Source organism: Nyctereutes procyonoides, unplaced genomic scaffold (assembly GCF_905146905.1).
Source record: "Nyctereutes procyonoides isolate TBG_1078 unplaced genomic scaffold, NYPRO_anot_genome, whole genome shotgun sequence".
In the NCBI taxonomy this organism is placed as follows: Eukaryota; Metazoa; Chordata; class Mammalia; order Carnivora; family Canidae; genus Nyctereutes; species Nyctereutes procyonoides.
In genome coordinates this window covers 57,036,595-57,051,654 of record NW_026575126.1, presented here as the reverse complement: position 1 = coordinate 57,051,654, position 15,060 = coordinate 57,036,595, and the positions used below count along the sequence as shown (strand labels likewise).

At 41.0% G+C, this 15,060-nt stretch overlaps 1 protein-coding gene and 1 pseudogene across 2 annotated transcripts in view; one reads left to right on the top strand and one right to left on the bottom strand.

Annotated features, from left to right (window-relative positions):
* Positions 1-15,060, bottom strand: part of LCMT1 (leucine carboxyl methyltransferase 1) — a 52,008-nt gene that overhangs the window by 9,168 nt on the left and 27,780 nt on the right. The window contains exons 5-6 of one of the 2 annotated variants that reach the window (XM_055339956.1): positions 12,407-12,468; positions 7,122-7,224 (exon numbers count right to left, since the gene is read on the bottom strand). The exons of the other annotated variant lie outside the window; for it this stretch is intronic. Of the exons in view, the coding sequence (XP_055195931.1) occupies positions 7,122-7,224; positions 12,407-12,468 (165 nt within the window). The remainder of the gene's footprint in view (positions 1-7,121; positions 7,225-12,406; positions 12,469-15,060) is intronic. 2 annotated transcript variants of the gene reach the window in all.
* On the top strand, positions 3-6,109 carry LOC129519447 (myb/SANT-like DNA-binding domain-containing protein 3; annotated as a pseudogene).

Sequence of the window (15,060 nt, the reverse complement as noted above, 5' to 3'; positions counted from 1 at the left end):
AGAGAAGAAAAACAGGCACATATGTATGTATTCATCAAACCGGGACTCTAGGGGCGCCTGGGTGGCTCAGTCAGTTAAGCACCAGCTCTTGGTTTCGGCTCAGGTCATGATCTTAGGGTGGTGAGATCAAGCCCTGTGCTGGGCTCCCTGCTCAGTAGGGAGTCTGCTGGAGATCTTCCTGTCTGCTTCTTCCTCTGCTGCTCCCCTTACTCACATGCATACTCTCATAATTAAATCAAGTCTTCAAGTATACATTAAAATGAATGGAACTCTAATGGCACACACATGGCAGTACTGGCAGGGCAGGAAAACTCTGTTTTTCACACCCCAGGAGAATATGATGTACTGAAGAAGTGCATTAACAATCAACGTACTAATAGATATAGAATACCATCACGACCCAAAGTTTTGGGACTGTAAAAAGGTGAGCAATGAGCAAGGATTTGTCCTGCTTGTGAAACAGTGTTAAAGGTGTGTGGTGGTATGTAAACATGGCTACAAATTCTCCCTCATCCTGCATGCACATGGTGACAATGTGACACTGCAGACCATCCCATCCCACAGGCAGATACTCTTTCCCTTCCCCTGGAATCAGGCATCCTGATCTGCCTGCTGTCCACATATGAGTGAACTATAGGGGATATCGGCTATACCTGGGCCCAGCAGAAGAATCAACTAGTGAAGCCCAGCTCCAACTGTTAACTTGCAGAATCCTGAGCAACTTATGAATTGCTCTAAATTGTGAGTTGTTCTAAAGTATAAGTTCTTCTAAACCACTGAGTTTGGTGAGATTTTGTTACATATCAAAAACTGATACAATGCAGAAATAGTGATACTCATTTAACCAAATCTAATTCTTCTTCTCTAAATTTTTACCATTGAGAATTGACAACAACACGAACAGTCTTCAGGAAATGACACTTGCTAGTGTGCACTCTGACTTACCAGACCTGAAGTATGAACAAATGATGGAATAGGAAAAACAATAAACTCCTAGAGAAATCTCTAAAAGCCTTAATTCTTAAAAGGGAACATGGGCAGCTCCAAATTATGTGAGCTCTGCTGGTTTAGTCCTGACTCCTTTACTGGATCCTCTTTCCTTCTCTGCTCCTATATATTGCTGTTCCTTGGGGCTGATTGCTGTTTTACTCAAAAAGTAAGTGGGTTATCTTTTTTATTTTTTATTATTTATTTATTTTTTTAAATTTTTATTTATGATAGTCACAGAGAGAGAGAGAGAGAGAGGCAGAGACACAGGCAGAGGAAGAAGCAGGCTCCATGCACCAGGAGCCCGATGTGGGATTCGATCCCGGGCCTCCAGGATTGCGCCCCGGGCCAAAGGCAGGCGCCAAACCGCTGCGCCACCCAGGGATCCCTCTTTTTTATTTTTTTAAGATTGATCGATTGATTGATTTTAGAGAGAGTGTGCACATGGGAAGGGGGAGGGGCAGAGCGAGAGAGAGCACCCTGAGCAGACTCCCTGCTGAGCACAGAGCCCAACATGGGGCTCAATCCCATGACCCTGAGATCATGACCTGAGCTGATATCAAGAGTCAGACACTCAACCAACTGAGCCACCCAGGTGCCCCACAAGTGTGTTACTTCTGTCCAACTTTATTGGTGAGGGATCTCAAAACAAATAAATTATCTGAACTCGAATGCCCAAGGAAGTAGTTGAAAAGAATATGGTATATGTTACTGTCAGAATGGAAGCTGTATAGCTGGACTCAGTGCACAGACCCACAATCACCAGAAAGTCTACCCACAAATAAGTGCCAACTCTGACCTGACAGTATCAATTATCCACTGTTACTATTCATCTGGATTTCCTTTTTTTGGGGGGGGGGCAATGGAAAGTTATATAACTCAAGTTATTTATGGATATATATCCAAATGCTCTCTGGACTCAACTGGATCATGGTAGAAAGAAACTAAGGGCACTAGAACCAGAAGAAAGTCAATTAAGTCTGAGTTGCAAGCAAAGTTGAAAATTAGAAAGAAAAACATTAAAAATATATTTTTAAAATTAGCAATGTTTTTATTTATTTTTTTTAATTTTTATTTATTTATGATAGTCACACAGAGAGAGAGAGAGAGAGAGAGAGAGGCAGAGACACAGGCAGAGGGAGAAGCAGGCTCCATGCACCAGGAGCCCGACGTGGGATTCGATCCCGGGTCTCCAGGATCGCGCCCTGGGCCAAAGGCAGGCGCTAAATCACTGCGCCACCCAGGGATCCCAGCAATAAGTTTTTAAACCCCAAATTATATAAACAGAAATGATTAGAAAAAGTGAAGAAGGAGTGGGGAAAAAGTTCCAAACCCTCAATAGGTTGACAATTAGAGAAATATAGCTCCAAAAGCCTGTTCAATGCAAAAGGTGCCCATTATGACTTATTACCATGTGGGGAAGCCAGGTGAAGAAGTCTACATGGGAATTTTTTATACTATTTTTACAAATTTTTTGTAGATTCGAATTATTTGAAAATGAAAAGTTAAAGTTTTAAGGGTATTTTAAAGAGGTAGCCATTGGTAATTTTAAAAACAGAATTCCTACTTTTCAAAATATAAGTGAAAGCAAAGCAAAGCGAAGACAGCCATAGAGGAAAACACAGAGCACAAATGAAGTCCTGTAGAATTACATATGTAATTCTAACACTTCTACCATAGCAACTGTTCTTCATCCATTTTGTAGATGTCCAAAAGCAAGGCAAACTTCCCTATGAAGAGCTAGCCTGATTTTAATGGATTATTTCCCTGGTCTTTTAGCACATTTGCTCCAATAGCAGGTTACTACAGTGGCAGGAGGCTGCAGCTGGTTACCACAGTGGCAATAGTAATCTACAGGAGACTCTATGTGCAAATTTTTGTTCAACTGCTTTCCCAAGCATACTTAATCTTCAAGACCGTCTTATAAAGTAGGTTTTACTCCAGTTCATAAATGAAGAAATGAAGGTTCAGAGAGGCTTCTGGGGGATTTTAAGAAAAAACAAAACAAAACAAAACTGTCCCTATTAAAGAACTTGTAAGCAGGAGAGGTCACCTGGAACCCATGATCAGATTCCAACACTCAGGCCCTCCTCATTCTGAGAGAGCTCCAGGTATACCAGTGTCAGCTTTGAGTAATCTATTGATCCTCACTCACTACTGTGCCCCCAAGAAAACCAGTGGTGTCCTTGAAGGTGAAACATCACTGCTTCTAAAAGAAGAATACACTACAGGCTGCGATCTGGGAACCATATAAAGGGTTTCCCAAACGAAAAAAGAGGCATATTACGTACAGTGCATTGACCTGGCTCTCTGAACACTCAGTGAGAAAGACAAAGAGATAGTAAGCACTGGGTTAGTGAGTGCCATCCTGGACATCTGTGCAGGTGGAGATGCCAATCCCAACAATGACAAACTGGTTTTTCTAGGCTAACCACGTTAACAAGAATGTCAAAGTGCAGGGATGACAGCCATCACCACTTTAACGAAAGATGTGGCTGACGGACCCGCAGCCCGCAGGTGGCCCGCGAGGGGGCTTCGGCTCCTGGGCTTTGTGGCCACTGCTGCAGCCTGGTGCTCTGGAGCCACCGCTCTGGGAGCCCGGGGCCCTCCAGGCCGCCTCCACCCCCACCTTGCCGGCCCCTCCCCCGTCACTGCAGGATAGCTAACAGCCAGGACAAACTTAGTGGAAAATGCAAAACAACGAAATTATAAAACCTGCCAAACACTTCTCCGAGTTGGAAAAGACCATCCTGCTTGCTTTGGTAGAAAAGTACAAATAAGTGCTGGAATGTAAGAAAAGTGAAGCGCGAACTACTGCACTCAAGCAGCATACCTGGCAGGCGCTCGGCCACGAATATAACTCTCAGCCAAGCGTGTCACTGTGGGATTTCAGACAGCTGAAGAAGTGCTAGGAGAACATCAAGGCTCGGACCAAAAAGATTATGGCCCATGAGAGGAGAGAGAAGGTGAAACGGAGCGTCAGCCCTCTTCTGAGCACGCACGTGCTCAAGGAGAAGATGGCCAGCATGCTGCCGGGGCAGCTCTACTTCCTGCGGAGCCCTCCAGATGAGGAGCCGGAATACCACCCTGACAACGCAGCCCAAGAATCATTCGCTGTTTCAAATAGAGAACTGTACGATGATGAGAAAGAGTTCATACATTTTCCAGTGTGAGGGGACCTCTCACCTGAACCCTCGAGTTCACCTGTCAGAATCACAGCCAATAAACACTCCAGGAGCAAAACCAGGAAGGTGCTTTAAAAAGATGCATGAGGAAGAACACCATCAACAGATGTCCATCTTACAGCTGCAGCTGATACAAATGAACGAGGTGCATGTGGCCAAAATCCAGCAGATAGAGCGGGAGTGTGAGATGGCAGACAGAGGAGGAACACAGCATAAAAATGGAAGTTCTCAATAAAAAGAAGATGTATTGGGAAAGAAAGCTACAAACTTTCACCAAGGAGTGGCCTGTCTCCTCATTTAACTGGCCCTTTCCTAATTCACCCTAAGACTGCGGGGTTGGCTCCCTTGTAACCAGCCCGTGTGGGCAAAGAAAGTCTGGAACGTGAACTTGAGGTCAGGAACTTGTAACAGAGCTACAACTAGGAAACTTGGAGCGGTAGTAGTCGCGTATTTAAGAATACATTCAGGTAAACAGCTAACTGCACCCTGTGTACCCCTTCAGTGGCAAAGAAGTTGTTCCAGTCTCCTGAAAATGATCACTATGAGTGCTATAATTCCGAATGTAATGTCTCTTAATTAGAATTCATACAAGAACCATGTGCAAGGTATTTTTTTACATCAGATTGCAAGTGTGACTATAAGAAAGTGTGGCTGATTTTTTTTCTTATTAGACAGCAGAACTTTTCTATCCAAATGAATGCGCTCCTATTGAAAGCAGCAGAAAGACCCAGGAGGCCACACATTGTTTCTGCAGTGGTGGTGCTGTTGCTCAGAACTTGTGGGAAGTCGTTAGGGAACCTCCCTGAGAGCCACACACAGCACCTCTCTCACTGTTTTTTTTTTTTCCTTATCAGTGTCATTTGAGTGGCTTTTCTGATTTTAAACAATCCAGCATTTGGAAGAATATATATATATTTAAATATCTTATTTGTTTATTCATGAGAGACACAAAGAGAGAGGCAGAGACACAGACAGAGGGAGAAGCAGGCTCCATGCAGGGAGCCCGACGTGGGACTCGATCCTGGGTCTCCAGGATCACACCCTGGACGGAAAGTGGTGCTAAACCCCTGGGCCACCGGGGCTGCCTGGAAGGATATTTTCTAATGTGGCTCATAAACTGCATTTTAAGGCCTCTCCCCCAAAGAGGAGTTCCAAGTAGCAGCTCCAACCGTGATAGTTTTGTTGGAACTAAGGATGTAACTGCTTTGAGGGAGAAACGTTCATTTAGATTTCTACAATCTGTCATGTCTGTTTTATTAAAAGATAAGACTTGGAAAAAAAAAAAAAAAAGAAAGATGTACCAGGAAGGTCAAGCTTCAACTCCCTACACTCCCTCCTGTGTATCGCCCAAAGCTCATCTGTATTTGTGACCTGCCTATACTCTCCTTCCTCCCCTCTCAGAAGAGTGAGATCTTTCCCTTCCCTCCAAGGCTCTTAGCCTCTGTCCCATTTACAGCCTCTACTGGTGATTTCCCTAGTAGCAACTCTCTTTAATCATTCGCCACTGAATCTTTGCCTTCAATTTATTTTTCTTTATTTTTAAATATTTTATTCATTTATTCATGAAAGACACACAGAGAGAGGCAGAGACATAGGCAGAGGGAAATGCAGGCACCCCGCAGGGAGCCTGATGCAGAACTCAATCCCAGGACCCCAGGATCACGACCTGAGCCAGAACCAGACGCTCAACCACTGAGTCACCCAGGTGCCCCTTTAACTTAGTTTTAAAGTCACTTTCCATTTCCCCTACGTTCCCCTCAAACCTCTCCCTTGAGTTACTCACCTCAAATATTGTTGAACGTGTCATCTTCACTGACAGTAAGCTGTGTAGACATGTCTTTTACCTACCTCCCCCACTGGTGAATTCCAATCTAATTCTGAGCAGCATCAGTGTGCTAAAACCATGCATTTCACTCCCCTCCACTGTTCCCCAAAGGTACCTGTTCCCAAGAATTTGATGTAAACACTTCCAGTCCATTTTTAAAATATTTCTGTGATACATACATGTAATCATCGAAGTATATATAGTATTTTGAGGGTTTGATTTTACACACTTGGTATCACACTGTGTATATTAATCTACAACTTGATTTTTTTTAATACATTATGTTTTTTGAGTTCTCTCCATGTTGATCTAGGTCATGTATTTTACATGTTGTTCATTCTTGATGGACATTCAGAATGTTTCTAATTTTCTGCTACTAAAAATGGTGCCCATGACAAACATCCTCCTTGTAGATACATGCAGACCTTCTTGGGATGCACACATCCCAAAGTAGAACACACTACTGTATCATACAGTATACTTGCTCATGGGGAACCTCCAGATTGTTCCTCATAATGACTGCACCAAATTCACTTGCACCAGTGGTGCTTGACCATTCTCATTTTCCCATAAACCTTGCCAATACTTGATAATGTCAGACTTTTACATTTTTGCCAACTTGAATGGAGTAAAAAAAAAAAAATAGAGTTCCCTCTGATCACTACTGAGGTTCAACATATGACACTCATATTTCTTCTTTGAGCTACCTTGTCATCTCTCTTTTGACACTCAATTTCTTCTTTGAGCTACCGTGTCATCTCTCTTTTGCCTTTTTCCTATGGGACTTACTTTTTTCTTTTACAGTAGTTTTTCTTTATGTATTCTGGATACTAGTCCTTTCTTTATATAATTGCAATTACAGGTTTCTATGCATTTAATTATCTTCTCTCAAACTTTATATTAGGCATCAGTATGTTACAAAAGTAACACGTAATTCTGATGTGAAAACAGGCTTGAGGAAATTTTGCTTCTAAGAATATTTCAGAAAACCACTCTCAGGAACAATGAAATGATAAACATTTCAGAATAAAAAATGGGATGCATGTTATCATGCTGCAATTTTAACTGGCCTTATATTAGCAAGAAATCGCAAATGCATAAGAGGTTAAAAAAAAAAATCTCACTGTGGATTTATGTTACATTTCTTTAGTTTCTCTTCCAGTTCAGGTAAATCTCGGAGATCTGCTCCAACAATGGCATATCTCTTTGAATCCAAAAAGTGTCCATCTGTAAATCCAAGAACAGATTATCATTTCAACAGAAATGAGGAGATTAATAATCATGAGATTACAATTTAATGGATTTTTTTTCAAAATTAAATTTATTGTTTTTCTCCATTATAAAAATACATGCTCTGCTATGGGGGGAAAAGTCAGGAAGGAAAAGGGTAGAAATGAACCAAAATCACACCTTCCAAAGATAACAATTAGCATTTTGGTATAGAACATCCCAGCCTTTTTCTAGTGCTTAAACTCACATACGCAACATAAACACATTCTTACAAACATACACACAAAGCTCACACAGAAAAGAGAAAACAGGGCCAAGTCTTTTGAAAATTGCTGTTCTTACTTAACAGTAAAAACGACATCATTCTCTGTAATAACTTTCTGGCATTCCATGAGTGGATAAAACAACTTACTCAGCCAATCTTTCACTATTAGACATGTGGTATTTCCAAGTCTTCTCCATCTGAAGCACTGCAATGAGCAACTTTGTATAGACATCATGAAATACCTGTCAAGTAGGTCTCTCTGAGTGGAAGTAGGAAGTCAAAGGATAAGCCTATGTAAATACTGGTACCGACTGGCTGGTTGCTCTCTAAATGTGCCAATCTGTGAGATACTGTGTGTAAAAGAAAATTGTTTCTATACTAAAGTATTTACAAATAAAATGATATTTACTTTAAAATATTTAAAATATTGTAATTTAAAAATATTTTTAAAAATATTTAAAATAAAACTCCAGCAGAGGGACACCTGGATGGCTTGAGCATCTGCCTTCGGCTCAGGTCGTGAACCTGGAGTCCCAGGATTGAGTCCCACATTAGGCTCCCTGCATGGAGCCTGCTTCTCCCTCTGCCTGTGTCTCTGCCTCTCTGTCTCTCATGAAATAAATAAATAAAATAAAAAAAAAATACTCCAGCAGAGATTGGAGATGGAATGGTTTATATAGTGGTTCTCAAGCTTTGGCAGCCATCACATGCACCTGGAAATCTTGTTAAACCACAGACTGATGGGCTCCACCCTGAGTTTCTGATTCAGTAGATCTTTCAAAAGTAGAATTTTTTCAAATTCTTTCAAAAGTTAGAAATCTGTATTTCTAACAAGTGCCCAGGCAGTGTTGTTGCCACTAGTTTACAGGATTAACACTTTTAGAACCACTGGTACAGATGAAGTTGGCCACAGTTAAAATTTAGGTGTTGGGTACATGGAGGTTCACTGATTTATTCTTACCTATGCCTGAAAATGTTGTCAATTTAAAGTTTAAAAAATGGATTATAATTCAAAAAAAAAAAAAAAAGAAAACTGCTTGGTTGTTTACCCAAAACATTGCTTGCTCAGCTTCCTAAAGGGTACAAACCATGGAAGGAACTGGAACATCCAACAGCCATCCTGTATCAATGTTAATGGCTCAGGTTCGCTTGGCTCTGAGGGTCATGGTAGAAAAAGGGGAAGAGGCTAAACCACAGTGTGTCTGAAAACTCTCTGATGCTGGTAACCTCATTTGGCTGACTCAAAAACACTGGGCCACATACCATTAAGCTAAAAGAAGTACCTCCTGGGAACCTGTTAGATGTCAGCCAAGCAGGGAAATCCAAAGTCAACCCAGGTGCCACAAGGCCCAAGTCAGAAAAAGAACATGAAGACTATGAAGGCATTTGTCTGCCGTATTAGGAGATCAAATAATGATTCCTGAACACCTGTGTGCCTTCTTGTAAACAATATACATAATAATAAAAAGCATGCTTGGAGCGAGTTATCCTATCCCTCATCCAAAAAAAAAAAAAAAAGAGAGAGAGAGAGAGATGGACTACAAAAACACCAGCACATTTATTCATTTGAGCATTCAAGGGTGTATTTATTCAATCAACAATCTCTGCATGCCAGACACTGTTCTTCTAGGTGATGAACAAGAAGAGCAAGGTCCCTGCATCTCATTAGGCTTACCCTCCCTACAAAGGAGGGAGGGAGATAATGAATCATTAAACAAAGGAAGAATTAAGAGACTATCAGAGTATTAGGTGCTATGAAGCAAATAAATAGGAAAAAAAAAAATAGGAGGGCAGGGGTCAGTCTTTCACCTGTTGGTCAAAGAGGGCTTCTCAGAGGAGGCAGCAGCTAACCTGAGACATGGATGATTAAAAGGAGCCAGAGAAGCAAAATTAGGGGAAGGGAGTTCTAGGCCAAGGGAAAAGGAAGTGGAAAGGCCCAAAGGTGACAGTAAGCATGGCACATTCAGAGGACAGCAGGACAAAGTGGCCAGATCACAGTTACTGTTATTGTGATCAAACGTAAAATCCGAAGGCAGACAAGAGGGCTGCTTAACTCTGTGAGTCCCAAACAGTGGATTTAAGTAGGGGAATAAGAGAACTTGATTTACTCATTCTGAGTTACTTTTCACTGTGTGCCCATTTATATACTTTCAATTTTCTACCCTGTGCACATTTCAGCTTAAAAAAACATCAATTCAAAGATACATTTTTTTTCTGCTTTAACGTTTCTGAAATCAGGATGCATCGAATAGTCAATAACATACCAGTTTAATTTGTCAGCACTTTTTCTTTCCTAATGATAAATAAATAGTAGTGAATCTCACAGTCGCAGCCTCATAGGTTTGATGAAATAGGATAATGTTTCAATTAAATTTGTAACAGTTTTATGATGACCTATCACTTTTCTCAAGTCTTCACTCACATTTGTATTTTATTTATTTCTATTTGAACTATCTTTTCTCAGTATGAGGGCAAGATCAAAAACTATAAAGGACAGGACCAGAAAATGTGCTTACATCAAACATACATACAGAGTTCAAAAGCAAGCAAAAGACTAAGAAAAAAAGGTGCCCAAAAAAGGCTGACAAGGGACTTTTATCAAAGAACGTATCTTTATGGTATAAAGGGCTCCTATCAATTGAAAAGAAAATGAAACAAAGCAACTGAAACAAATATGAACATAGGCAATAAAATGAAAATTTACAAAGAAATCCCACAGGCCAATAAAAGGAAGGAAGGATGCTGCATCTCATTAGCACATTCAAAGTCATTTAAAAAATTTTTAATTAATAGGTTTGGCAGAATTTTTTTTTTAAATGGTAATAGCCAATGTTAGTGAGGGAACAGAGTTCCCTCATCTATTTGAGAGAAAATACAAATTAGTAAAAAGGGTCTTGAAGAGCAGTTTGGCAGTAGCTATTAGAATTTGTAAGGCACAATTCTGTGAGCTAGCAATTCCTGCAAAAATTCACACGTACCTATGCTTTCTACAACACTGTTTAATAGAAAACCATAAAAAAAACACAGCAATCTAAAGAACCATCAGTACTGAACACATTAAGTAAAATGGAATTTCCATGCAAAGGAGTACTATAAAGCCATCAGAAATAATGAAGTAAACCTATCTATGGCAACACAAAGACAGCCATGATTCACTAGGATGCAAAAAGAGCAAGTTATAAAGCAGTATGTGTAAATTATCCTCCTTATTAAAATTATACATAAATCTATTTCTTTTTTAGAAATACAAGGGTGACTGGGGGGCTCAGTCGCTTAAGCAGCTGCCTTCAGCTCAGGCCATGATCTCCAGGTTCTGGGACTGAGCCCTGAGTTGGGCTCCCTGCTCTTCCAGGGGCCTGCTTCTCCCTCTCCCTCTGCCCCAACCCCTGCTGTGTGCTCATTCTCTTTCTCTCTCTCAAATAAAATATTAAAAAAATAAAACCAAAAAACTATAGATTTACTCATTTAACAGATATATTGTTGAACAATGTATGTATGTATTTATTTATTTTTTAAATTTTTATTTATTTATGGTAGTCACACACAGAGAGAGAGAGAGAGAGAGAGAGAGAGAGAGAGAGGCAGAGACACAGGCAGAGGGAGAAGCAGGCTCCATGCACCGGGAGCCCGACGTGGGATTCGATCCCGGGTCTCCAGGATCACGCCCTGGGCCAAAGGCAGGCGCTAAACTGCTGCGCCACCCAGGGATCCTGTATGTATTTATTCAATGCATATATATATATATATATACTTTCAACAAAAATTTATTAAACTTTTTATATACCAGGCACTGGATTATATTTCTGTGTGTGTTTTCTTATGTGTCATATTTATCTGTCTCTAGATGTTATTATGCATCCATAGGAGAAAACACTCTAAACATTGGTTATCTTGGTGAGGGTAGAGCTTATGGAGAGCCTTTACTTTTACCTCATATATTTCTGCATTGATGGATTCAAAGTAATGCAAAGTGTTACCTCTTTCATTATAGGTAATCATTCTGACACAGGTATTAACCAAATATATAGAAAATTGTGGTAGCTTCCATGTGGAGAAAACAGGCCAGAAAATGGCAGTGTCTGAATAGGTTCTACTTAAAATCTGCATGAAGGAAACAAAGGCTGGGGGAGATATTATTTCTGTGGGAGTTTCTTCGCTAGGAGCATGACCATGGCACTGCAGTTGCATAGAGGCCTGTCTAGTTGTCTGATGTTTACTGTGTTATCTGTGTCCATCTTCCAAGAAGGCCATCCTCCCTGGCCATGTTTTCTCACCTGAATTATTACTAAGTCCTTTGAACTTCTCTGCCAGACACAGACTGAATATGATGGGAACATTCTGGAAGAGGTTTACCTTGGTTCAAAAGGCTTAGAACAGTTGTTGGAAACATTTATAATTAAAACATGAGAGGGAAAACCGAGCACAGGGGCCAAGGAGGTAACATAACAGGTGGAACAGGTCAGGTACAAGACAACAGGGAGCAGAGGGGACACAAATGGAGGACGCACAGCCCTCCTCCATGAGGCAACCATGCAGGAGTCAGGGTTTCATGCTGCCAGATTGGATTTTCCCAAGGAAATCTGGAAATGGAGACTTTCAGGAAAAAAAAAATCTATTTTTGAAACATTTGCAACTCATTGAAAAAAATGTTTTAAAGATTTAGGATCGGGGTCCTATGGATATCTAAGAAGAGCCAGTCAAACAACCATTTTAAACTCCTTCACAGTAAATGTGATGCAGTGGAAATGTATCAGCAAGAGTACATGCTGTCTGACATCATGTGTGCATACACATAGGCACACACACACATACACACATATATACACAACACACCATCTTTAAGAGGAAAAGCGGGACAAAAAGCAAAGATTGTCATATAGTCCATACTCTATCACTTAGGTTAAGGGTACTTGCCGATTTGAAGTGTGTCGTCTGCATGTAATTCTATAATGGGTTGTGATAAGAAAGGCTTGACTCTGGGAAGATGGGAGAGAGAGAGAAATGAGGAAAAATGCAAACAGTTTCAGCAAAAATGCAAAAATCCACTAAAGAAATGGCAAGTACATCCTGCTCCTGTTCAAAGCAGCGCTCCACAGGGACTTCTGCTTCATGATATTCGGTCCTCGGCACTCGCAGTAAAACTTTGTGGATCGACTCTCAGGCTAGGTCACTAAGCACTACACTCAGAATCTGATGTCAACTCACAATCTGATCATGAAATACTGAAGACTCAGAAATCATGGCAAGAATTTTCCCAATGTTTAGTGTTTCCCAAGCTATCTCTGGTTTCCTGCCTCTTCTCAAGCAAAAAAAATTTTTTCTATTTTTTTATTGGAGTTCCATTTACCAACATATAGCATATCACCCAGTGCTCATCCCGTCAAGTGCCCACCTCAGTGCCTGCGTTACCCGGTCACCCCATCCCCCTGCCCACCTCCCCTTCCACCACCCCTTGTTCGTTTTCCAGAGTTGGGAGGCTCTCATGTTCCATCACCCTCACTGATATTTCCCACTCATTTCCTCTCCTTTCCCCTTTATTCCCTTTCACTATTTTTTATATCCCCCGAATGAATAAGACCAGGTAATGTTTGTCCTTCTCCGATTGACTTACTTCACACAGCATAATACCCTCCAGTTCCATCCACGTTGAAGCAAATGGTGGGTATTTGTCGTTTCTAATGTCTGAGTAATATTCCATTGTATACACAGACCACATCTCCTTTATCCATTCATCTTTCGATGGACACCGAGGCTCCTTCCACAGTTTGGCTATTGTGGACATTGCTGCTATAAACATCGGGTGCAGGTGTTCCGGCATTTCACTGCATCTGTATCTTTGGGGTAAATCCCCAGCAGGGCAATTGCTGGGTCGTAGGGCAGGTCTATTTTTAACTCTTTGAGGAACCTCCACACAGTTTTCCAGAGTGGCTGCACCAGTTCACATTCCCACCAATAGTGCAACAGGATTCCCCTTTCTCCACAGCCTCTCCAACATTTGTTGTTTCCTGTCTTGTTAATTTTCCCCATTCTCACTGGTGTGAGGTGGTATTTCATTGTGGTTTTGATTTGTATTTCCCTGATGGCCAGTGATACAGAGCATTTTCTCATTAGCTTGTTGGCCATGTCTGTCTTCCTCGGTGAAATTTCTGTTCATGTCTTTTGCCCATTTCATGATTTGACTGTTTCTTTGCTGTTGAGTTTAATAAGTTCTTTATAGATCTTGGATACTAGCCCTTTATCTGATAGGTCATTTGCAAATATCTTCTCCCATTCTGTAGGTTGTCTTTTAGTTGTGTTGACTGTTTCTTTGGCTGTGCAGAAGCTTTTTTATCTTAAGTCCCAATAATTCATTTTTGCTTTTGTTTCCCTTGCCTTCATAGATGTATCTTGCAAGAAGTCACTGTGGCCAAGTTCAAAAAGGGTGTTGCCTGTGTTTTCCTCTAGGATTTTGATGGAATCTGGTCTCACATTTAGATCTTTCATCCATTTTGAGTTTATCTTTGTGTCTGGTGTAAGAGAATGGTCTAGTTTCGTTCTTCTGCATGTGGCTGTCTAATTTTCCCAGCACCATTTATTGAAGAGACTGTCCTTTTTCCAGTGGATAGTCTTTCCCGCTTTGTTGAATATTAGTTGACCACAGAGTTGAGGACCCATTTCTGGATTCTCCATTCTGTTTCATTGATCTATGTGTCTGTTTTTGTGCCAGTACCACACTGTCTTGATGATCACAGCTTTGTAGTACAACCTGTAATCCGGCATTGTGATGCCCCTGGCTCTGGTTTTCTTTTTCAATATTCCCCTGGCTATTTGGGGTCTTTTCTGATTCCACACAAATCTTAAGATTGTTTGTTCCAACTCTCTGAAGAAAGTCCATGGTACTTTGATAGGGATTGCATAGAATGTGTAAAATTGCCCTGGGTAGCATTGACATTTTCACAATATTAATTCTTCCAATCCATGAGCATGGAATGTTTTCCCATCTCTTTGTGTCTTCCTCAGTTTCTTTCAGAAGTGTTCTGTAGTTTTTAGGGTATAGATCCTTTACCTCTTTGGTTAGGTTTATTCCTAAGTATCTTATACTTTGGGTGCAATTGTAAATGGGATTGACTCCTTAATTTCTCTCTCTTCAGTTTCATTGTTAGTGTATAGAAATGCCACTGATTTCTGGGCATTGATTTTGTATCTTGCCACACTGCCAAACTGGGGTATGATTTCTAACAATCTTGGGGTGGAGTCTTTTTTTTTTTTTTAAGATTTATTTATTTATTTGAGAGAGAGAGAAAGAGAGAGGGAGAGACACAGGCAGAGGGAGAAGCAGGCTCCATGCTGGGAGCCCGACGCGGGACTTGATCCCGAGACTCCAGGATCGCGCCCTGGGCCAAAGGCAGGTGCCAAATCGCTGAGCGACCCAGGTATCCCCTCTTTTGGGTTTTCTATGTACAGTATCATGTCATCTGCAAAGAGGGAGAGTTTGACTTCTTCTCTGCCAATTTGAATGGCTTTTATTTTTGTTGCGTCTTTGCTGAGGCAAGGACTTCTAGTACGATGTTGAATAGCAGTGGTGAGAG